At 39.5% G+C, this 24,803-nt stretch overlaps 1 protein-coding gene across 4 annotated transcripts in view; it reads right to left on the bottom strand.

Moving 5' to 3' along the window:
* LOC149244785 (uncharacterized) overlaps window positions 1-20,143 on the bottom strand; it is a 172,992-nt gene extending 152,849 nt beyond the window's left edge. The window contains exons 1-2 of one of the 4 annotated variants that reach the window (XM_089374998.1): window positions 19,675-20,143; window positions 17,430-19,375 (exon numbers count right to left, since the gene is read on the bottom strand). In XM_089374998.1, the coding sequence (XP_089231124.1) occupies window positions 17,430-17,518 (89 nt within the window). In that variant the 5' untranslated portion in view covers window positions 17,519-19,375; window positions 19,675-20,143. Of the gene's footprint in view, window positions 1-17,421; window positions 19,376-19,674 lie in introns of those variants that run through there. The other 3 variants (XM_089374996.1, XM_089374995.1, XM_089374997.1) reach the window with 3 other exon arrangements.
* Window positions 20,144-24,803: the final 4,660 nt, after the last annotated feature.

The raw sequence follows: 24,803 nt of genomic DNA, 5'->3' as shown, positions 1-24,803 counted from the left end.
TCTTACTGCTCCATGATATTGGTCCTGAACCAATATTGAACACGTATCCAGTAGTAGATTTCCTATCATCTGGATTTCCAGCCCAGTCAGAATCAGAATAACCTGCCAATTCAACATCAAATTCATCAGTATACATAATACCAAAATTAAGTGTTCCTTTCAAATATCGAAGGACTTTCTTTGCTGCTTTCCAATGGCTTTCACAAGGCTTAGCCATGAACTGACTAAGTATGCTGACAGAATATGTTATATCTAGCCTGGTAGTGGTGAGATAGTTCAGACTTCCCACCAATTGACGATACATAGTTCCATTCACCTCTTTGGTTCCATCATCACTGCACAATTTGACATTCTGTTCTAAAGGAGTAAATGTTGCCTTGCATTCAATCATATTGAATCTTTTAAGGATTTCCCTTGTATATTTGCTTTGTGTGATCAGTGTCTTACCAGGCTCCCTCCAAACTTCAAGACCTAAACAATAATGCAATTCACCAAGATCCTTCATCTCAAATACATGTGACAACTGATTTTTAATTTCTTCAATCAACTTGCATGCATTTCCTATTATGATTAGATCATCAACATATACAGATATTAAAGCAACATTCTTGTCTTTATCTCCCTTGATGTATAAATTAGGATCATTCTTGCTTCTTATAAAACCTTTCTCATAAAAGAAAGAATCAATTTTCACATACCATGATCTTGGTGCTTGTTTCAAGCCATATAAAGCTTTCTTTAACCTGCAAACCAGATGCTCCTGTCCCTGTTTTACAAACCCTTCAGGTTGAACTAAATAAACTTCTTCTTTTAACTCACCATTCAAAAATGCAGATTTGACATCTAATTGGTGCATTTTCCAATTATATTTTGTAGCTAATGCAATCATAATTCTAATTGTGTTCATCTTAGCTACAGGTGCAAAAGTATCTTCATAATCAATTCCCTCCTTTTGTGAATATCCTTTGGCAACCAATCTAGCTTTATGTTTATCAATACTTCCATCAGCATTAAATTTAGATTTATAAAGCCATTTGCATCCTACGGGAACTTTGTTTTTAGGCAATTCAGTTGATTCCCATGTGTCATTCTTCATTATAGAGTTATATTCTTCATTCATTGCATTTCTCCATTCTTCATATTCTTTAGCTTCATCATAGCTTGAAGGTTCTACAACATTCATAACCTGAGACATTAATGCATAATCTTTATACTTTACAGGTACCTGACTTTTACGTGATGACCTTCTTGGAGTTTTACTGCTTTCATCTTTCTTTTGGCTTTGCAGAGTCTCCTCTCCTTTCTTTGGAGTGTCATGACTGCTTGATGCTACTTGTTCTTGATCTTGTACCTGTTCCTGTGCTTGTTCCTGTTCTTGTTCAACACTTGTGTCTAATTTGACATAATCATCAATATTATGCCATACGCTATTATTTATTTTATCACCTTCATTTGCATTCTCATGAAACACCACATCCCTACTTGCAAGCAGTCTATGAGTACTGGGATCAAACAACTTATATGCTTTCTGATTATCACAATAGCCAATAAATATGCACTTAATTGCCTTTGCATCAAGTTTTCTTCTTTCATCTTTTGGAATATGAGCATATGCCTTGCAACCAAAAACTCTTAAATGACTCACTTTTGGTTTGTACCCATAAAATGCTTCAAAAGGTGTTTTAAGCTCTAAACTTTTGGTTGGACTCCTATTTTTCAAATAAACAGCAGTATTAATGGCTTTAGCCCAAAAAACATTAGAGATATTTTTACCTTGAAGCATACTACGTGCACATTCAACTAGTGTTCTGTTTTTTCCTCTCAGCAACTCCATTTTGTTGAGGTGTATGTGGTACTGTAAATTGTTGTTGAATCCCATTGTTTTTACAATATTGATTAAATTCTCTTGATTTGAATTCTCCCCCTTGATCAGATTTCAAGATTTTGATATAATTACCAGTTTTTTTTTCTACCATATTCTTAAATTCTTTAAAATACTCAAAAACATCACTCTTCTTTCTTATGAAATAAACCCATGTATATCTAGATCTATCATCCACAAAAATAAGAAAATACCATGCTCCACCAATAGATCTAGTTTGCATAGGTCCACATACATCAGTATGAATTAATTCAAGTATTTCCCTTTGCCTTTTTTCTTTATGTATAGGAAATTCCTCCCTATGTTGCTTGCCAAGTACACATGCCTCACATTCAACATGATCATTTTTCAAGATAGGAAGACCTTCAACCATAGTGTTTTTTTGAAGTAGCATTAAATCTTTGTGATTTAGATGTCCATACCTTTGATGCCATAAATCTACTGTTGGTATTGCTGTAGATGCCAATGCTTGATGACTTTTCCTGGTCACATCCAGCTTATACAAGCCTCCAACTCTGGTTCCTGTGGCAATAACCTTGTATTTATCTTGAATGTCTTTCACTACACACTGTGATTTAACAAATTCCACCTTCAAATCTTGGTCAGTAATAGTAGAAACAGAAATTAAATTCTTTTTGATATCAGGAACATACATCACATTATGGATCTGTTTCTCTTGTCCATTAGGCAAATTCACACTTATTACTCCATAACCTTGTACTTTAAGTGATCTGTTATCTCCTAGGCAAACATATGTTCCATCAATATTTTCATGATATTCATCAAACCACTCCTTATTACAAGACATATGGAGTGATGCCCCAGAATCAATGAACCAAACATTCTTATCATCATTTTCCACAGACAATGCAGCATCAGAAACAAACAATTTAAGATTTTTAAATCCATCATTGATATCTTTGTCCACAAAATTTCCATTATGCCTTCTGTTTCTTTGCCTAGACTCATTATATTTCCTTTTATAGCAATCTTTAGAATGATGCTCAGGTTTGCCACAATAATAACATTCATCATTTCTCCTTGGAAATTTAGACTGTATCATACCTTTTTGTTTTGCTTGAAACTTGCCTCCTTTGTTCTTGTCTCATGGCTTGCCTCTGTATGGATATTTGCCCTTGGCCACCAATGCCAAATCTGAACTGCTAGAGCCCAAATTAAAGTTCTTCATCCTCTCCTCTTCTTGTAGAAGAATCCCTGTCAATTCATCAAATGAAGGGGGTTTCTCTCTAGCTGCAAGACTTGAAACAAAAATTTGATAATCTTGCACTAAGCCATTTAATATGATGGTGACTAAGTCAGTATTAGACACCTTTTCACCAATATCTCCTAACTTATCACTTAAATCTTTGACACGAGATATAAAATTGCTTATATTTTCATTTGCTTCCATTTTTAGAGATAAAAGCTTAGTCTTCAAAAACAAGATTCGGTTTGTATTTGTTGTTTCATACAAACCCTTCAACGTATCCCATGTTTCTTTTGATGTCTTGCAATCTCTGATGTGAGGAATAATGTTGTCCTTTACGGACATACGCAGCAGCACCTTTGCTTTTGTCTCCCTTCTCTCCCAATCTGGAATAGAACCTGCAACAGTGGGTTTGGGCTCATCCCCACTCACAATGGACCACAAATTATTTCCTTCTAAAATAGTCATTAACTTAAATTTCCAGTTCACATAATTTTCTCCATCAAGTTTGGTGGATTCATTCATATAATTATCAAGCAACAAATTTGCCATGATGAGAAGCTTTCTCCAATCACCAAAATGCCACCAAATCTAAATTCAAATATACCAAATTTCACTAAATCTTAGAAGACTTTCACCACATTAAACACATACTAAATACCTTATCACTCCATTAAAAATAAACACCCTTTTTTTCTTTTCTCTTTTTTTTTTCCTTTTTTTTTAGTCTCAACACTTAACAAAATTTTTAAATCAATTTTCCATTTGAACCCTTTTATGCTTCAATAAAATAAAATAATGGCTTTACTACAACAAGCCTTACAGTTGTTTCTATTCAACCATTAGCATACAAGAATGTAGAGATCAACATAAATTCCCTTCAATCAAGCACTTGATTTCTACCCAAAAACATGATACTGCCGGCTCACTAAAGCATTGAAAATATGCGGCCCATATAAATATTCCACTATAAGTGTGACTCAATCCAATAATGTTTTATGGCCCAAGTTCACGCTTTTAAATGTTTCGGTTATAATCCAATGTCAAATCTAACCAGAGATTCAACCCAAAAAAAAACAACACACTGTAATCAATCGTGCATGCATTATCAAGGCTCCATACTTATGCAAAATTGCAGCAGATTTTTACCAATAGAGGCAACAACAACTCCACGGTTTGTTCTGCGTACACCATGCCAAAAAAAAACGCGTTGCTGCCGATCTGCTACACCCTGACGTGCCACAAGTCTGCTTCAGCCACACCTCAACGTGCTTCACTCACGGCTCAGTCGCCCTCGCTCACGGCTCACACAGCTCTCGTCCATGCAGCAATACACAGCTTCACAGCTACTCTGCAACACACTTCCACTGCGCATTCACTGAACAAGGCTCTCAGTTACAGCTCACATCTCTTGACCTCACCGCTCACACCCTCAGCTCTGATACCATGAAAAGAGCAGAGGTGCACAGCTCTCTAACTCAACACACAAACACTAAACACAAGAACATCAGAACACTTGCTTCATTCACAGATTAAACAGGTATATATACAAGCTGGAGAAGTTTCTGGAGCAGGGTTCAGTCGGTGGCTTCCTGGAGAAGCCTCCCCCATTGTCAATGTATCCGCCAACTTCTAGAACAGCGGCTGATTTCTAGATACAACATTAAATAGTTGTTGAATATTGCTGACAGGTGGTTGGAATTACGTATGGTTTCCAACACGAAACAGCCCGGAGAGCTGATGCAGAGAGAGAAGGTGACGCAAAGCCAGCGCAGAAATAGCCGGGGTTAGCCAGTCTTGTGCCGAATTAGCTGGAATTCTACAGGGTGAAGTGAGGTAAAACTCACTCAAATTTTTCAACAGTATTTTCTCTATAAAGGATTGGTAGATGAGCATCCTAGATTCGTATTCATATATTTCTCCTACATAATAATAAAACCCTCAAAGTTGTTGCATCGTTTTCCCGCGTTGGGTTTTTCCAAGGACTATTGTGTCCAAAAATAAGTGTGTCCTATGTATCTTGTTCTTTGCTTTGTTTTTTGTTTCATGAGATCATATTTTAGTGTAAGCTACAGAAGTAATTTGCTTCAGTATTCAGAAGAATAACTTGATGAATGTATATTTAAAAAATCAAGTAGGTGAAGTAGATCCAGATTTGCTGCAGTAGGGGTTCCTTCATAGTGTAGGAATTTTCACATGGTATCAGAGCATTGACCTTAAAACAGGAAAAGAAGATCTAGTGCTGAGCAATGAGGTCGAAAGTTGCACTTGGCAGCAATTCGAATCCCCTTGAAGGGATTGCGTAGTACTTACCAGGAAGCAGATCCGAGGAAATCTCTCTCTGAGTGAGACGATAAAGAGGTATGATTTCTAGTTCGTAAGTTTGCAGAGGCAGAGGGAGTGACGCAGAGCCTCAGCGGAGTGCTTGAAGGTCGCAATTTCTGTTGGGGCAGAAATCCGCTGGAAAAGAACGAAGACATGTAAAAGGGGAATTCTCTCCTCAGACAACTTTCTACTAGAAAGTTCAAATTTCTCACTTACTGAGCAATTGAGCAGTTCTAAGCAGTGACTAGAGAAGTCTATTCGATAGTTGGGTGAGATGGCATCGCATGGGCTCAGAGATCAGGACCGGTTGGACGGAGCCTCCAACTATGTCATATGGGAGACCAGAATCTTAGTTGTCCTGGAAGAATATGATCTTGAAACCTACGTCAAAAGTGTTGCAGTTGTTCTTGCTGACAACGATCAAAAGAAGAAGTACAAGGCCGAGCAGAGGAAGGCTAAGAGGCTCATTCTCGATGGGGTTCGAGATCATGTGGTCTCACACTTGCAAGGCAAGGATACAACCTGAGAGATGTGGGAAGCCTTGTCTTCTCTGTATGAAGGCTCTTCCGAACAACAGAAGATGTATTTGGAGCAGAAGTTGCAACAGACTTTGATGCAGAAAGGAAATGGGTGAGCATCTATCTTCAACGTCTTCAGGACACTAGAGGCCAACTTGCTACAGTGGGTCCACTCCTCAGCCAACCGTGATGGTAAGGATAGCTCTGAATGGAGTCTCAGATGAATGGCAAGTTTTCGTCCAAAGCATATTGGGCAGAGAAAAACTACCTTCATGGGAGGAGATGTGGGCAGCTCTTCGACAGGAGGAGTTAAGGAGGGACATAGTGAAGGTCAACCTCAATGGCAGTAGTGGGAGTGGCACAAAGACGAAGGAGGAGGAGAACGCATCTCTAGCATCGAAGGGACAACAGAAGCCGAAGCGAAAGAAGGACATTTCGAAGATGAAATGTTTCAGTTGTGGCGATATGGGCCACTATGCATCCCAGTGTCCTTAGAAGAAAATGGACAAGAATGAGAAACATGATCCTAAGGTTGCTTCAGCAAAGATTGATGAGGATGAGTTTGCCATGAGTGCCCATGCATCTCTAGGAGGGAGATGGGGCAATATTGAGTTGTAGTCGGGAGGACTACATGTGGGCAGAATCCTTGAGGAGTCCACCTCTTGGATCAATTCCTTGCTACGGGAGCCCATGATTTAGTAGTAGCGAGATGGACTTAGTGTCAAATGATGCAGTGGATTGTTTGGAGGACAAATGTAGTAGCTAGGGACCAAAGACTGGTCAGCGCAAAGCAAGGTTGGCACAGTGCAGAAGTCAACAGCAAAGCAGAAAATTCAAAGGGTCAGAACCAGTAGCAGTCAGATTCCAACATTCATTATATTATGTTGAACACAGTTGAGTTCAACTAATTTTGGATGCTTTTCAGTTGCTTCTCTCAGCAATTGAGTTGCAGTATGGATGCAGTGTTAGCAGTGGCAATGCTAGCAGCATAGCAGATGCAGCATTTGAGAGGGAGTTGTAGTGCAGATGCAGCATTTGAGAGGGAGTTGTAGTACATATGCAGCAGTGGCAGTGGCAGTGTCATGGGCAATACAGTAGCAGCAGTAGCACAGTGTTGGTGGCAGCAACAGTGCAGAAAGGAGGTGCTTCAGAAGCAGAGCAGCATGCAGTTGGACATTGTTGCTAGAGCACTTTCCTCGCTAAGAGGGAGTGTTAGTTTTTGTTAGCATCAAAAGTGCTCTAGCCTTGAAAACTGGTGGAGAGGCTAAAGCACATGAGTTCTAAAGAACCCAGAAACCGTTTGGTGAAATTCCACCCGGATTGCATTTTATTAAAATAATTAATATTTTTAATGGGGTTCTTAAGTCTAAACTTAGGGAAATTAAAATATCAATGGGTATTAATCAAAATATGGGTGAGAATGATCTCGAAGGTGGATCAAGTCATGTTTTAATCTTAGCCGTTGATTAGAGACTTAATCTCGGTCATTGAAGACTCAACAGGAAAAGTATAAAATGGAGGTTTGGGGTTCATTTGAAAATCGATTTTCTGAGGTGAGCAATTCTCAGGAGGAAAATCGATTGGGGAGATCTTGCAGCAGAGGTGCAAAGAGAATCCGGGAGAAGGACTTTCCGGAAAATACAGAACAGAGAAGCAGAGAGAGCTTGCAAAGAGGCAGCACAGTAGCCGGGAGAGCTGACGCAAAAAAGTTGCCTGTCACGCAGAATCCAGAATTGTCGAAACAGCCGGAACTGCTGGGAACTGCTAGAACAATCGGGAGAGCTGATGCAGGGCAGCGCATTAGCGGGGAGAGTTGATGCAGAAAAGTTGCCTGTCATGCAGAATCCACAACTGTTGGAACAGTCGGCACTGTCGAGAACCGCCGGGAACTGTCGGAACAGCCGAGAGAGCTGATGCAGAGGGCAGAGAAGAGGACGCAGGGTTGACGCAAGGCTAGCGCAGAAATAGTTGGGGTTAACCAGTCTTGTGCCAGATCAACCGGAATTCTGCCAGGTGAAGTGAGGTAAAACTCACTCAGATTTTCTGCCAATATTTTCTTTGTAAGGGATTGCTAGATGAGCATCCTAGATTTGTATTCAGATATTTCTCCTGCGTAATAATAAAACCCTCAGAGTTGTTACACCAGTTTTCCCGCATTGGGTTTTTCTAGGGACTATTGTGTCCAAAAATAAGTGTCCTATGTATCTTGTTCTTTGCTCTGTTTTCTATTTCATGAGATCAAATATTTAATTAGTGTAGGCTGCAGAAGTAATTTGCTTCAGTATTCAAAAGAATAACTTGATGAATGTAACTAAGAAATCAAGTAGGTGAAGTAGATTCAGATTTGCTGCAATAGGGGTTCCTTCAGAGTGTAGGAATTTTCACAATTGTATGCTATTGTTATTAAACTGCTAAATGAAATCAATTTTCGTTACTTATTTTCTCACCAAATGGCATGAATTTAGTTGTTCAAGTCATGCGTTGCAACAATTCTTGTACCCCGTATCCTTTATTAAGCGTCAGAGAATACCCTCACAGACATAACCTTCCTTACAGGCATCGACAAATCGCTGACATATGTGGAATGCTAGCGGCAGAGTCTTTTGAGAGATCTGTGGACATATAGGCCTTGAAAATTATAGTGAATAGAGCCAAAGGTATGACCCAAAAGGTGCCACTGAACTCCCACATGCACAAATAACAAAGACTTCTTCAATGCGCTTTTGTGATCAGAATAATTTACTCATAATTATGGTTGTAGTGCTTGCATGTTGATGCAACAGAGAACCGTATAGCCAAAACGCCTTCAGAATGTCGACTAGGCTATTGAGGCATCAGACAATCACACACTTCTATTGGTCAATATTCAATTTCAAGCACACTGTCACCAGATTGACAAGACTAAAAAAATCCTTTAATGTAGCCACAAAGATTACTTTGAATAAGGTCAAAAATATTACTTGAAATGTCCTTCAAAACTCCATTTAGATCTGGGCTTGAATCAGTCTCAGGAGGCAGTGAAGTTCACAAGTCCCATAGATAGCCCTTCAACAAAATCCTGAGCCCCAAAAGAAAAAAAGAAATATTATGTACATAGAAACAGATCCAAACCCAACAAAAAAAAATGGGCCTCCTTGAGATAACTCGTTGCCCCATAAGGTCGAAGACAAATTTAGAGCTTAGTCACTCAAAATGATGTGAGTTGAATTACATCCTTAGGAGGTGAGTGAGGGTGCCTTTATATAGTTTTGAAGGCCACCAAATAGTGGAGCCGACTTTATGTTTTAGGGAGGAAATTTGAATTTGAATTTTTCTTAAAAACTATCTGCATGGATTTGAGGAATCCTTATAGGCAAGCTTTCTTTTTTACTTTGACTTTGATAGATCATTTTGATTTTAATTTCCTTTAATTACTTTAAATATTTTTTTTTTCTTTTGACCACTCCTCCAATTAAATTTTATCCTTTATAAAATAAAGTTGCCACATTTATCAACCAATGGGATTTTGGACCACAGGTTTCGGGTTTCATCTTAAAACAAGGATATTTCCCAATCTGTGAGGGCCCACGAGGCGTGCAATATACCGTCGGAATCAAAATGACAAGGAGTATCCAGTGACTATGATCGTGAGATCAAATTCACTAATATTCATCCTCAAAAACCTCAAAAAATGTGGGGCTACTAGGGTTTCCAGCCATCCTTCCATTGGAGCTTCCAACTTGATGCAATCCATGTGAAAAGTTCTAACACGAAATTCTTTTGCAGTAACTGATTTATTTCTCCTACTTATTTTCCACAATAAGTTATTTACAAAACCTTTCAGTAAACATCAAAGTAAATTCTACTGCAGTTGTCACATAATAGCATAGAGAAAAAGAACAGTGAAATACAAGCACAAGAATCAATCACATCAACACAGTTATTTTTGGTCAATAATCCCCGAAAAAACCCAATACGGGAAAACCGGTGCAGCAGATGAGGGCTTATTTCTTATTCTTCAGCAACAATCTCTTTACAAGGAATGATTTTGCAGAACATAGAGAAACCTCTGAGAAAACACCTGAGATCATTTTCCTCCTCCCTTCAGAGAAATTCTGACACCCCAGAGACCCTCCAGCCTTCACTGCGTCATCTTTGCATGAGGACTGTGTCCCTTGCTGCGCTGCCTCTCAGAGTTGTCCCTCTGCGTTGTCCCTCTGATGCACTGCATCACCTCCTCCTCAGACTCTGACTTGATGTTGATACCCTCCTCTTCCTTCACCCTACAACTCTCCCTCTGAAATCGAACTCTTACTCCTTGAGAATCGATTTCCCTCGGGTTACGAGGTATTTGCCCGGCGTGTCTCCAAATGACTCTCGAGTCTTCCTTTATACTTTTCCTATTGAGATATCAACGGTCATGATCTAATCTCTAATAAACAGCTAAGATTAAATTAGACTTGATCCTCGTCTCTTAGAAGCTTCTCACCCATATTTTCATTAATACCCAGTAATATTTTAATTGTCCCAAGTTTAGACTTAGGAACCCCATTAAAAATATTAATTATTTTAATAAAATACAATCCGGGTGGAATTTCACGAAACGATTTCTGGGTCTTGGAGATCTCACGTGTTCTAGCCCCTCCACGAAATTTTGGAGTTAGAGCATATCCAATGCTACCCAAAAATCAACACTCCCTCTTAGCGAGGAATGTGCGCAATACTTCCCAGCAGAAGTATCACATTGATCCACACCATCGGTCCTCTGTGCTACTGATGCTCGGCCTACTGCCCCTCATCCACTGCGTTGCTGCAACCTGTACTACTGCCCATGACACTGCCACTGTCATTGCTACATTTGTACTGCAACTCCCTCTCAATATGTTGCATCATGTTGCCCATAGCGCTGCCACTGTCACTGCTACATCTGTACTACAACTCCCTCTCAATATGTTGCATCATGTTGCCCATAGCACTGCCACTGCTAATTGTTGCACTGCAACCCCCTGCACTATCCGCTTCCATTGCTGAAACGGATTCTCAATCATCCCCATCTTCTCCCTGAAATAAACAAACTTTGTTCTTCCTAGAGCCTTGGTGAGAATGCCTGCCATCTATTCTCCTGTCGGAGTGTACCGTAATTGTACTGCCCCTCGCTGGACACAGTCTGATAAAGTGACACCTGATGTCAATGTACTTCGATCGATCATGAAAAACTGGATTCTCAAAGAGCTTGATGCAACTCTGATTATCACACAAAAATATTGGTCGCTTCCATCCTTCTCCTGAATAGATTCACAAGCAACTTCTAAGCCATATGGCTTCACACAATGCTATGCTAGCTGCCATATATTCAGCTTCAGTTGGGCTCAGAGCTATGGATTTTTGTTTCCTACTACACCAGGAGGTCATTCCTAATTCAATGTTGAAACAGTACCAAGTGGTACTTTTCCAATCTACTGAACTTCCATCCCAATCTGTGTTAGTGAACCCACTCAGCGTGATGTCATTGCCTTGGGTGCACATTAGTCCATGCTCGACTGTTCCTCGTATATATCTGAGAACATGCTTGGTTGTTGCCCAGTGCACCCTCTTTGGTTCCACCATGAACTGACTGAGGGTGTTGACTGAGTAACAAATGTTTGGCCTAGTATTGACCAGATACATCAGGGACCCTATGAGCTGCTTATACAAGGTGGGATCGACTTCTTTATCTTCAAACACATCAATCCTCTTCCAGTTGGTAATCATTGGAGTAGCCATAGGTCTACAGTCCTGCATTCTGAACCTTTTCAAAATTTATGTAGCCTATCTCTCTTATCCAAGGAAAATTCCACCCTTCTGCTGCCAAACTTCCAACCCCAGAAAATAATGCACCCGTCCCAATCCTTCATGTCAAATTATGTCGCTAGGTTTTCCTTGCAATCTTTGATGAGCCTGGATGAACCTATTAGGAAAAGGTCATCCACATATAACACCAGAAGTAGACGATCATTCTCTACAATCACACAGTAGAGGTTGGGATTTGCGTCACTCTTGACGAATCCCATCTTCTGCAAGTAACCATCAATTCGACCGTACCATGCTCTAGGTGCTTGTTTAAGCCCATACAAGGCTTTCTTCAACCTGCATACATGAGTTTTCTTCTCATGTGTCTCAAAACCCTCTGGTTGTTCAATGTATACTTCTTCTTCTATCACCTCGTTCAAGAATGCAGTGTTGATGTCCATCTGGTGAATCTCCCACCCCATCGGTGCTACAAGGAATATCACGGACCTAATAGAAGTGTACCTAGCTACTGGGGTGAAGGTTTCTTCATAGACTATCCATTCCTTCTGAGCATACCCCTTAGCCACGAACCTGGCTTTGTATTTTTCCAGACTGCCATCTGCAGCATATTTGACCTTGTAGATCCATCTCGAACCTATAACTAACTTGTCCTGAGGCCTAGGTACCACTTCCCAGACATCATTCACCATTATGGACCTGTATTCCTCCACCATAGCATCTACCCATACTTGATGTTTAACAACCTCATGAAAACTAGAGGGTTCTCCAACCTGAGCCACCAAGGCTTGGTATCTATCTAGCTGTCTACGCTCCATTTTCTCATTCCTAGGAGCTCCAATGAAATCCTCTACATCCCGTAGTACCTATCGAAGTTCCCGGCTCGCTCTTCCACTAGTAGTGGGTAGATCTATTTGCTCCTCCTCCTGAGACTCCACTCATTGTGATACCTCTGGATTCTTGTCTTTTGGAGAAATATTGGTGTTGGTTTCTGCTAGTCAAAGTGGTTGGACCAATGGATCATCCTTTGACTGCTCTTCGGAAGGCATTTCTCGGGATTTCCTAAAAGGTCTGTAATCCATGAACTTTACATCCTGTCATACTACGATCTTCCTATTTCCTGGAAGATAGATTCTATATGCCTTAGCATTCTCGCTATATCCCACAAGATATCCTTCTTCTGTAGTTCGATCCAACTTCTTCCTCTTTTCTTCGGGTATATGGCAGTATGCCAAACTCCTAAATATTCCGAAATGACTCACCTCAGGCTTCTTGCCGGTGAAGACACTCTCTGGAGTAATCTTACCTAATGCCCTAAGAGGAGTCCTATTTTGGACATACACTTCTGTGCTACATGCTTCTGCCCATAAAAATTTGGGCATATCCTGATCATACAACATTGCCTTGGCTGCTTCAACAATAGTCCTGTTCTTCCTCTCTGCTACTCCATTCTGCTCTGGATTATATGGAATTGTCCATTCCCTTCTGATGCCTTCCCTTGTACAGAAATCAGTGAAGTCCTTATCAATGTATTCTCCACCATTGTCTAAGCACAACACTTTTATCCTCTTCCCTGTCAGATTCTCAACCAGAGCTTTAAACTCTTTGAATCGATCAAAAACCTCATCCTTGGTTTTTAGAAAGTAGACCCAAATCTTCCTAGAATGGTCATCAATGAAGTTGACGAAGTATTCGACACCACTAAGAGCTTTTGTGGACATGGGTCCGCAAATATCTGAGTGTATCAATCCCAAAACACTCTTTGCTCTACTGTTTCTTCTGGAATAAGCCACTTTGGCATACTTGCCTAGTACGCAACCTCTGCATACATTGTCTTGTTTGGTAATTAATTCTGGAACTCCTGTGACAGTTTTTCTGAGAATTCTTAGAACCCCATGGTGTAAGTGCCCCATCCCCCTGTGCCATAGTTCATTCAAATCTTTTTCCCCACTACTGCCTATCAATGCCATTAGAGATTCTAGTTGTAACTTATACAGTTTGTTACTTCTGACTCCAATTTGGGATTCTTCTTCCAACTCGGATGTTTGACATATACTTTCTTCCCAATGAAGAAAACACATAACCCTTGTTTTGTAACTAAGATACAGAGAGTAATTTCATCCCCAATCCAAGCACATGCAGCACATTGGTAGCTTGAAGCCGATCCCTTGCTTCTGTTTGAAAAACTACAGTACCTCTTCCTACGGTTGACTTAGTTCCCATGGTGATTTGGAAGTTCATATGTTCTTCTTGATAGCTCGAGAAACATTCTCGTATTCCTGTCATGTGCGCAGAAGCTCCACTATCAATATACCAAACCTCAAAGGAAGCAGAACTTGTCAAGCAAGCGACTTCTTCTTCCAATTTGGAAGCTAAAATAGAATAGTCGTGATCCATATTCTTCGTGCTTTCATCTTTCCCGGGAGAACTACGCGAGTCCTTTTGAGTTACTACTCCAGCATTATGCTCCCAACTCATTGCAAATTCTCTAATCCTGTTGCCCGATCTCCGCTCTAATACCATGTGAAAATTTCTAACACAAAATTCTACTGCAGTAACTGATTTATTTCTCCTACTTATTTTCCACAATAAGTTATTTACAAAACCCTTAAGTAAATATCAAAGTAAATTCTACTACAATTGTCACATAATAGCATAGAGAAAAAGAACACTGAAATACAAGCACAAGAATCAATCACATCAACACAGTTATTTTTGGACAATAGTCCCCGGAAAAACCCAATGCAAGAAAACCGGTGCAGCAAATGAGGGTTTATTTATTATTCTTCAGCAACAATCTCTTTACAAGGAATGATTTTGCAAAACATAGAGAAACCTCTGAGAAAACACCTGAGATAATTTTCCTCCTCCCTTTGGAGAAATTCTGACACCCCAGAGACCCTCCAGCCTTCACTGCGTCATCTTTGCGTGAGGACTGTGTCCCTTGCTACACTACCTCTTAGATTTGTCCCTCTACGTTGTCCCTCTGATGCACTGCATCACCTCCTCCTCAATCTCTAACTGACGTTGATACCCTCCTCTTCCTTCACCCTGCAACTCTCCCTCTGAAATCAAACTCTTACTCCTTGAGAATCGATTTCCCTTGGGTTACTGAGTATTTGCCCGGTGTGTCTCCAAATGACTCTCAAGTCTTCCTTTATACTTTTCCTGTTGAGATATCAACGGTCGTGATCTAATCTCTAATCAACGGCTAAGATTAAATTAGACTTGATCCTCGTCTCTTAGAAGCTTCTCACCCATATTTTCATTAATACCCATTAATATTTTAATTTTCCTAAGTTTATACTTAAGAACCCCATTAAAAATATTAATTATTTTAGTAAAATACAATCCGCGTGGAATTTCACCAAACGATTTTCGGGTCTTGGAGATCTCATGTGTTCTAGCCCCTCCACAAAATTTCGGAGCTAGAGCACATCCGATGCTACCCAAAAATCAACAATCCAAACAAATATTAAGAGTGTTCATTAACGGATGTTGACATCAATGACAACACCATTCAACACAAGTAACGAGTCTACAAGCCCTAGGGATTACTTGAGTTCTCATGCACTCCTCATTTGAGGACATGGATCATGCGCTCTACAGTCAACACATGTCCCCGAGTTGGAGCCAAATGTTACCCACCAAAAAGTGGGTAACCCATAGGAGAAAAAATTTCTCCTTGCACAAGCAACCACCCAGTAGCCCTATATGATCAATATATGACATGATGCTAGGATCCCCACTTCTTGCTCCAGTCAGATTTCTCTCTCCCATCCGACATTTTTTTCTTAAAGGAAGGTAGGTCATCCATCAGCAAGTACTCCAACCATTTTGCAATCACGTGCTTTCACTTAATGTTATGAGCATATCAATATTGATCAAGAGGAAAAGTAAATAATTGACCAATTTTGATTGTATTCTTGTTTCCTCACTTCACCGAAGAGGTTAGTCTTTGACTCTAGTCCAATGGGACCTCCTCTAAGGCCTTAGGGTTCTGGGAAAGGCACTATTAGGGAGGCATTTATTGACGTAGCATGTCCAAAGTATTTTGTACTTTCCACTTTCCATCTTTCCCTTTATTCATCTCCATTCTTTAGGCTATTGGTCATTGGAATTGGCAATTTTCATCCTTGTCCTTGAGTCAGGCACAAAAACTTAGCCCTCAAGGTTGATGGAGCTAAAAGAAAGATAAAACATAAGAAAGACCCAATGAAAGAAAAAATGCAAAAGATGATTGAGACATTTGTTTAGCACCTAAGAAAAAGCCTAACATAAGCACTACCCCCCTTATCAACCATCACCCAAGTTCTCAAGCACGTGATGTTTCATCCATAAAAAGGAGCTCTTATATTGTATCAACCCTGATGAACGTTAAACCAACTCATCCCAAAGGGGTAATGGAAAATCGTAAATGCAAACTTGGGTTCATAAACTATGCACCCAAATAAAAGCAAATCATAAAAAAGTAAACAACACACTAAAGAGGTAGAAAAAGCAACAAAGGAAAGGGGTAATTCATACCTCCATGATTACTCTGTCATTAGTATTACATCTATACACTCTAGATGTTGGACCTCCATTAGCTAGTCACATGGCTATGGCACCTTGCCCTGAAGTCATTTCCACTTCGTAGCCACCATATTTCACATGCACCTATGGATTGATGGACTAATTTGGGACAAGTCACTTTCCCTTGGGGGTTGGGCACACCTAATCAGGTTATAACCATCCCTAATGTAAGGAGATAACTTGTTTACGAGACTTGATCTAATTAACCATTTGAAGGTACGCTTTGTGTGAAGTATTCTTGTGAGCCAAAAATTATGGTCTACTATGATACATTTAAGGTCATTGTGCCAATGATTAATCATTTCACTTGATTTTGAGTAAGGTTTTGTCATGTGGTGTTATCGCATTAACAGGGGCCTCTTGAGAGATGATTCTCATCCCTTGCAGCAGCATTCCAAAGAACAGTTTACCCAATCCGGTGAGTAGATATGACCTTGTTGATGCAATGTTGCCCCTCCAAAGTAGAGCGTTGGGGTAGGAGACGATTCCACATGGTACTTGACACTCTAGAGTACCCCCAAATGCTGAAACAAAGAACTGCTAAAGTTTGGCATTGGATTTATTGATGATGTGCCCAGATGGACCCAAGATGCCCCCAGGCTAGCCTTGACACTATTTGATGGGAGTTGCTTGTTCCAGAGCCCAAATGATGATGTTTATCCTTGAGATAGCAAGGGGAGCTTGCACATCACTAGTGAACTTCAACGCTTGAGCATATTGGTGCCAAAAGCGAAGTTGAATCGTCATGAGAATTCCAAGAGACCTCTTGGAATATGAAATCAAGGTTCATTGAAATTGACTTTAGTGTATCATATGAATAATATTGGAATCACATGTGTCTCCTAACAGTGAGCAGGGTCGAAGAGGAAGTTAATGGTTGTAGGGGAAGAAAAACAAGAATATAACGTTTTTCTTTCAACAAGAACTAGTATATTGTCTTTACTATGCTCAAAGAATAGCTCACTAAGCTCAAATAATGAATCCTATAGGGAACATTATCAATTGCAAGGTGATGATACATATATATAAACAGGGGATTTAAAGCCAGCTTGCATGTAATGTGTCCAAAACAATAGTGGATATGAATAATGGCAAAGCAACTATTAAAAGGAATGATAATAATCTTTTAAGTGGGAAAATTGGTGTACCAGCTTACTTCTCTGTTACACCTGCATTGTTAACTGGCAAGCTGAATAAACAGCAACAGAGCAAAACAGGATCATATGTTGGCATTGTCACTGGCATCCAAATACAAGGCTTTGTTATAGAGCTTGACCGGAATGTGTGGCTTCTCCTTACCCATCAGCCGCTTGCTCAAATACGTGCACTTAGAATTGTGGTTCTATTGGTTTTGAGGCATGGTCACTTCATTAAGATAGAGTTTACATGAGAAAAAATACGATTGGTTGGGGTTTGCTTCAAGTCTCATATTGTTGTCGAATCATTTTCACCACTGAGACCTCCGTTAAAGGACAGGCCCTATGCAGGGAGTATCTCAAGCAGATTTATGGAGTGCTTTTCTTTTACAGCGAGATTTTGGGTGTTACTTGTAATCGCATGCTTCAGGCATAAATTTCATCGTATTTTCTCATAATGTCACCAAAGTTATCAGTTTTGTCAAAAATGGAAAAGATATGGCAATAAAGAATGGTGCAGTTGGTGTCGTTCCTTGCACTCCTAATTTTAAAAGAAAGTTGTTGGGAAAAACGGATGAAAATAGTTTTTCATCTGACCTCCCTGAATACAAATGTAACCTCTTTCAAAATTCCTTCAAAGACGAAACTATCAAATCTTGGAATGAAAAGTCCAGGGCCTCATATGTGGAAAACCCTAACAATGAGATCAATGTCATTAAATCCAACAAGAGGTCAAGAGTTTTCATAGGAGAAGACGACGGCAAAGTGGTAAATGCCTGTAACACAGGCACAGACTCGATAGTTTTATACAAGGAAGATAATAACAATAGGGAGCCTTCTAGTACAAATAAAAAGGCCAGGGTATTGTCAGCAAAAGAGGAGAACAGCGAGGAAAGTGTGCTTGGCTTCTTGGTAGAACTCTGGGCATGCAAGCATAAAGTCGTTTGCAAAGCAAGTTTGGAAGACTTGCTTTACACGCATGTTGTCACGGAGAAACAGCATGTTTGTGTCAGATCTGGAGTTTGCTTACTTCACTGGCTCTGTTGATGCTTGACGGCCTCCCTTGTCAAGCTTAATTGGTGAATTCCTTACTATTAAAGGGTTGAAGAGGAAGCTGATGATTGTAGGGGAAGAAAAAGAAGAATATAACCCCTTTGTTGCAACAAGAACCCGTATATTGCCTTTGGTATGCTCAGAGAATAGCTCACTAGGCTCAAATAATGAATCCCATAGGGAACATTATCAATTGCAAGGTGATAATACTTCAAAAATAGAGGATATCGAGCAAGCCTGGCATGTAATGTGTCTAAAACAATAGTGGATATAAATGCTGGCAAAGCAACCATTAAAAGGAATAATGATATTCTGATATGTGGGAAAAATGGTGTACTTGCTTACTTCTCTGTTACACCTGCATTGTTAACTGGCAAGCTGAATAAACAAGGGCAGAGCAAAACAGGATTCATATGTTGGTATTGTCACTGGCAGCCATATGCAAGGCTTGGTTATAGAGCTTGACCGGAATGTATGGCTTCTCCTTACCCATCAGGCGCTTGCTCAAATATATGGACTTAGAATCAGGGTTTACTGGTTTCGAGCCTCGAGGCATGTTCACTTCACTAAGATAGAGTTTAAATGGGAAAAATTACTGTTGGTTGGGACTTGCTTCAAGTCTCATATTGTTGTCAGATGATTTTCACCGCTGAGGACTCCATTTAATGACGGGCCCTATGCAGGGAATATCTTAAGCAGATTTATAGAGAGTCTTTCTTTTACAGCAGGATTTTGAGTGTTGCTTGTAAGTGCATGCTTAGGCATAAATTTTATGGTATTTTCTCTGAGGAGATTCTAGGTTCAAAAAATCGTGAAGAAATGGTGCAAAGATATGTCCGCTCTTGGTGCTCTTCTTTTCATTCTTCACGTCGGGATGAATAAAAGGAATTCTTCAATCATGGCTGCAATTGCCCTGTGGATGAACCCGTTGGAACCGTATTACAATTGTTTGCACCAATAAATAGCTTTTGTAGGTAAATTGAAACAATGTGGGTATATCAGTCTTATATGATATGGGAAATGAAAAGTTGTACACTTAGAAAAGCTGCCAGAGAGTTAGCATGTGGGATGAAAGAACATGCTACCAAGAAAGAACGTGGGATGTAAGACCTTGGCGCCAAGAAATTAAGTTTGGGAGTTACCTGACCTGCCCTGACAATTTTCATCACAGATACAAAGAATACCAAGGCAAGCGACATGTGCAACTGTTACCTGATTTTATAGCCACCGAAATGCCCCGGACCGATCTCGTTACTAATCAAAAGGAGTTCTCGGAAGTCCTATGACGCCCAGGCGGTTGGCGAACTTTCTTAGCGCGGTGGCTGGAGACGTTCAAAGCCCTGTTAAACCCTCACAATTAGAGAGCAGGTCAGCGAGGAAGAGCTGGGGATGTCACCCGATACGGACGTGAGGGGGATACCTACTTTTTCGGCATCCTTAGAGGGGTAATCGGGTGAGCAGCGGCGGGGAGGAGTCGCTGGTGTTTCAGGAAGGCAGTTGTCTAATGAGAGTTTTTGGAAGTCTTTCTGGTGGGTTTTTCCGATCAAAATCCGGCAGTAATTTATTGGAATCGCAAGTTTTATAGCTAGTTTTTGCACAATCAAAGCGTCCCAGGGTTTTTCAGGGTGCTGAATCCAAATCTACATTTAAAAAACCATTTTAGGTGCAACAAATCAAGATTTAACCTCAATTTCTTCCGCCTAATTCCGTCACCAAAATCTCCAAAAAAATCACATTAGAATGTCGTTTTCCCTATAGGTGTCACATCGATGAAAGATATCCTTGGTTTGAAAATATAAACTCCATGCTTCGGAAGGGAAAAGAGGTGCCGAATTATGTGGGAGTTTAAAAATGTTTTTTTTTGTTTTTTTTTTATGTGGGTCGAACGAAATTTAAATGAAATGTACTCTTTCGGAGTAATTTTTGTTTTCTTAATTATTGGATGGAGATGGTATTGAGAGTCGCGAGTCAATAACACAAGTAGTGACTTATAACTTGGTAACTTGATACTAGTGATTAGTGATTTAGGCTACTCAAATGCGGAGGTCTAATATGGTCTAAGTTAGAAAAATAAATGTACTTGTGTAGCTAGGGTTATGGCTTATGGCTAGTAGTATTAGGCTCAAAATATAAGGGTAGGTTTAGTAATTCAATTTTTGGTTTAGAAAAAATAATAATAATAATTTTAATGTCTATGAAGTTAAAAATAGTTTATTGGACAGATTCATCTCGTTGATGTATTCGGTCATTTTCATGTGAAGCCTCACAATAAACACTCTCAGTTTTTCGACAAACCCCTCGCTAAATAGATTATCCCCAGAGCTAGCTACCAGAATATCTACATAACTTTCCCTGTTGTCTTTGAAGACCTCGCATTCTAAAATGAAATGCTTTTCTGTTTCCACTTTTTCGGAAGAACAAAAAACACATACTCTTTCCTCCCACACTTCTTTTGGCATTTTCCAGCGCTATGTTTCACAACAGAGTTTATGAGAATTAGTCCCTAACTGAGCAATACGATTTTTTGCTCTTCAAGAAATATTGGCCTCTATGTACGCTTTTTGTTAATGACTATGAGTGGGATTAAACACTTCAATATAGTACTTTTTCTTTCTCCCCAGCTCCTTATCCCAAGTATGCTTGTGCAACTTATCGATAACAAAAGCTTTTATCTCTTTATTGTTTATGGGACACGTGTTCAAGCAAATACCCCATTTACTAAACCATTAGTTATTTTGTTGCATCCAAGTCTTTTTTATTTTGCACAATATGTCATTAAAGACAACCTTAGGTCATTTGCCCTCTTCCATTTGCTCATTTTTTTTTAAATACCTTATGAATCGCACCAGAGCAGTTACTTCAATATGAGCAACCCCTCTTTCACTTAACAAGATAGCATAAGGAACTGCACTTTTAATTTTGAAATTGTTTGTAATCAAACGCTTCTAATTTTTCTCAATTTGTTTCCATTGCATGTCAGATGTACTGCTGGCCCACAATTCACAACCATAGAGAATCACCAGAATCACTAGAATCCCAAAAAGGTTTTGAGTGGTTTTCCAGTGCCATAACTCTACCTCTCTACACCTATTTTGAAAAGCATAAAATGCTTTCCAACCCCTCAAAGTTCTTTTCTTTCTACAACCATCCCAACTTAGATTTTTGTTGAAGTCAATTCCAAGGTATTCGTAATCCGCAACTTCTTCCAAAATGTTGCCTTCAAAGTAGAACTTATGTTGGTTATGTTTTCTTTTTTTAGAGAAAACCACTACTTTCATTTTGCTAATATTGACTTGCATCCCCACCCTTTTACAAAAATGCTCAAGGGATAGTAAGTGTTCTTGCAAACCAAGAGCAAATTTAACAATCAGAATAAGGTCATCTGCATACAAAAGAAGCCTTATAACAATCTTGCCCAAATAGATACCATCACCCTCTTGCAAATTTAACCACTCCTCAAGCTTGTTGATATATAAACCAAAAAGGGTAGGAGACAATGGGCAACCTTGTTTGACCCTGATATCGCTTCTAAAACTTTCAGAAATGCCTTTTGAAGTTCCAATTTTAACTTTCACCTTCATATAGCTTATGCACCGCTGCTCTCAAATGTTTAGAAACCCCAAGTTCCTCCATTTTGTGCCAAATCGTATCCCTAGGAACCGTGTCAAATGCTTTTTCTGAAATTAACAAAGCAACAAAAGACTTATTCCTTTTTCTCCCAAACTTTTTCAATGATGTGCCTTAAAGTTATACAATGCTCAGCTGTGGAATTTTTTAGGTCTAAAACTTGCTTGCACTTTAACGCACTTATCTCTTTCTTCTGCCCACTTGCTGATTTTATTTTCCAGCATGCTTCCAAATAGCTTTGCAAACAAAGAGTTTATCATTATGGTCCTGTAATTGGAGGGATTATTAATGCCACCGCTCTTGAAAAGAGGTATTGCCAGACTAGTTGTCCAATCTGTGGGGAACCCCTGTTGTATGATGTTGTTGAAATTTTTTGTAATGTGAGATGCAAGGATATTTGAGCCCCACTTTAGATACTATGCTTGGAGTTCAGCTAAGTCTTTTGTTTTTCCAACACCTAACTTCTTGATACCCATTTCTACCTCTTTCACCGTAAAGGGTTTAGTATCAGTGTTGACCAAGGGGGGGGTCAACCTTGGGATCTTGCTCATAGAGTTGTCTTGCATAGACAAACCATTTAGAAGTTGTAAAATTATTTTCAGTTTGCATCTTTCTCAATTGGAGCTCCTTCCAAAATAATTTGGGATTATTTTTCCCAAGGAAGATCAGTTCTTCCCTCCTTGAAACCATGAAATTGGCCTTCTTCTTTCTTAATATCTACTTGTAATCTTTGAGCTTTATGTAATCCTTGTTTGACTCTTTCCACATTCTCCTTGCCTTTTTGCATTCCTCGCCAAACCAAGCATTCACTGGAAAACAATTTGTTCCAGACTTCTTCATTTTTACTCTTTTGCAAACTGCAAGTGCGCATTGAATTAAATGTGTTAATTCGTGACTATGAAGGCCATGAATTTGGATTTTCTCCTTCTCGAAGAGCCTCTCTAGCGTCATTTTGAATGTATTACGATTTTATGGAGTCAAAAGAATTTTTCCCTTTGGAAGATTTTGTTGAACACACTGAGTTTTTTTACTCTAATTGCCTCTTTCCAGTCCAGGAGAAACTTAAATAAATTGGCTTGTGATCTAATTTTAAGTCCCAAAGCTGATCTCCAATCAAAATTTCCTCCATTTTCTCACACAAACCATGCGAACAAATTACATAATCTACGACACTTGCTCCATTGTAAGTATTGCAAGTAAAATTACCGGACTTTGCCCATCTAGTCAAGCCATCACAAATGACTAAATCAAAGGCCCCACTAGAGTAAGCAATTATTCACCAAAGAGATTGCAGCCATTGTCCTCTGAAATTATTTCCCACTGATAGTTACTCTCTTCTGTAAGCCAAATAGGGTTGTAGTCTTCTTTACAACAAAGAATGCTAGCTTTTTCACTTGCAGTCCTAGCTTTGAAATCACCCACTATAAGGACTTCTCCTATCTGAGAATATGTTGCAATGCATGCTTTTAAGGCTATGAAGGGACCTTTGTGGTCAAGCCCTCTACTTTTGTAGATTTTTTAAACTTGTGGCGCAAAATAGCATGTTGTAATTCTGATGTGATTTCCATTTTTTTCATATTTTAAACCAAATGAATTGTTTATTTGGGTCTTCTTTTTCTAACTGAATGAAACGACTTATTTTTCCCACACTAATACCATGATACCCCTGTTTCCTTTGCCATTCCCTGCTGCCTTGTTCCACATTTCCATCTTCCAGTATCCTTCAAACAAAAGTGTCTTGCGCCCTTCATGCTCATGTGTTTCTATGAGGCAAATTATGTCTCTATCTTCCGCAATAGGCCCTAACCCAGATCCTCGTCTCCATGGGTAACCTCTATAGTTCCAACAAACTAATCTTAAGGAAACCTGGGTATGACTTGATTGTTATTTATTTTGACATGCAAGACTCACATTTGAGTCTTTTTCCCTGCTTTCCCATGCTGACCTTGCTTCCTGATTTCCTATTGAAAATTGTGTTACCTCTTCTTTATTACCATCTTGTTGCTATGTTTTGGAAGGAGGTCCAAATCGTGTTATCACAACTTTAGCTTTATAAATCCCTGGTCTCTTGCCTTCATCTCTTCTTGCCCTAACCTTTAACATTTCCTCCCTCATTTCCTCATGTTGCCTTACAATTAAATATTCTTCTAGAAAAAAGCAAGAACCCCTCAAGATATGTTTCTTGCTTAGAATGATATATTTATCACACGAGCTAGGCATGATGACTTTTATGGGCTTGACTCTCTCACCGTTAGACTTACCCACCCTCCATTCTTGGCATATTTTTCCTTGCCATAGCAATTTGTCTTTCAAGAAGTCCCTTGCAAAGTCAAGAGTACATTCATTTTTCCCATAGTCTTTCACCCCTTAATAATTATGTTTGCTACTCTATTTTGTCTTTGCTTGCTTTCTCTATCTTGCATGTTGTCAACCCCAATGTTTGTTTCTCCTTCCTTATTAGCAGAATTGCTAATAACTTGAGCCAAAGTTTTGGAAACTATTATGGATTCTCCTTTCCTTTCTTCTCTTGCTTTCTCTTCATGGTTGTCTATTTGGGCAACCGCTTTCCCTTTATCCTGGGATGGTTTTGCATTCACCACCTTTGTACTTTCCACTACATATTTCTTTATGTTTTGCACATCCGTGTTCATGCATTGCCATCATGTCTTCCCTATCAAGAGAGCTTCCTGTAGCAATGCCACTTGTTCTTTCAA

The sequence above is a fragment of the Pinus tabuliformis genome, chromosome 8 (assembly GCF_031772625.1).
Source record: "Pinus tabuliformis cultivar Carrire ecotype Pingquan chromosome 8, CPIR1, whole genome shotgun sequence".
NCBI classification, from domain to species: domain Eukaryota; kingdom Viridiplantae; phylum Streptophyta; class Pinopsida; order Pinales; family Pinaceae; genus Pinus; species Pinus tabuliformis.
The sequence above is the reverse complement of the archived record's forward strand: the minus strand, read 5'-3'. Positions and strand labels throughout refer to the sequence as shown.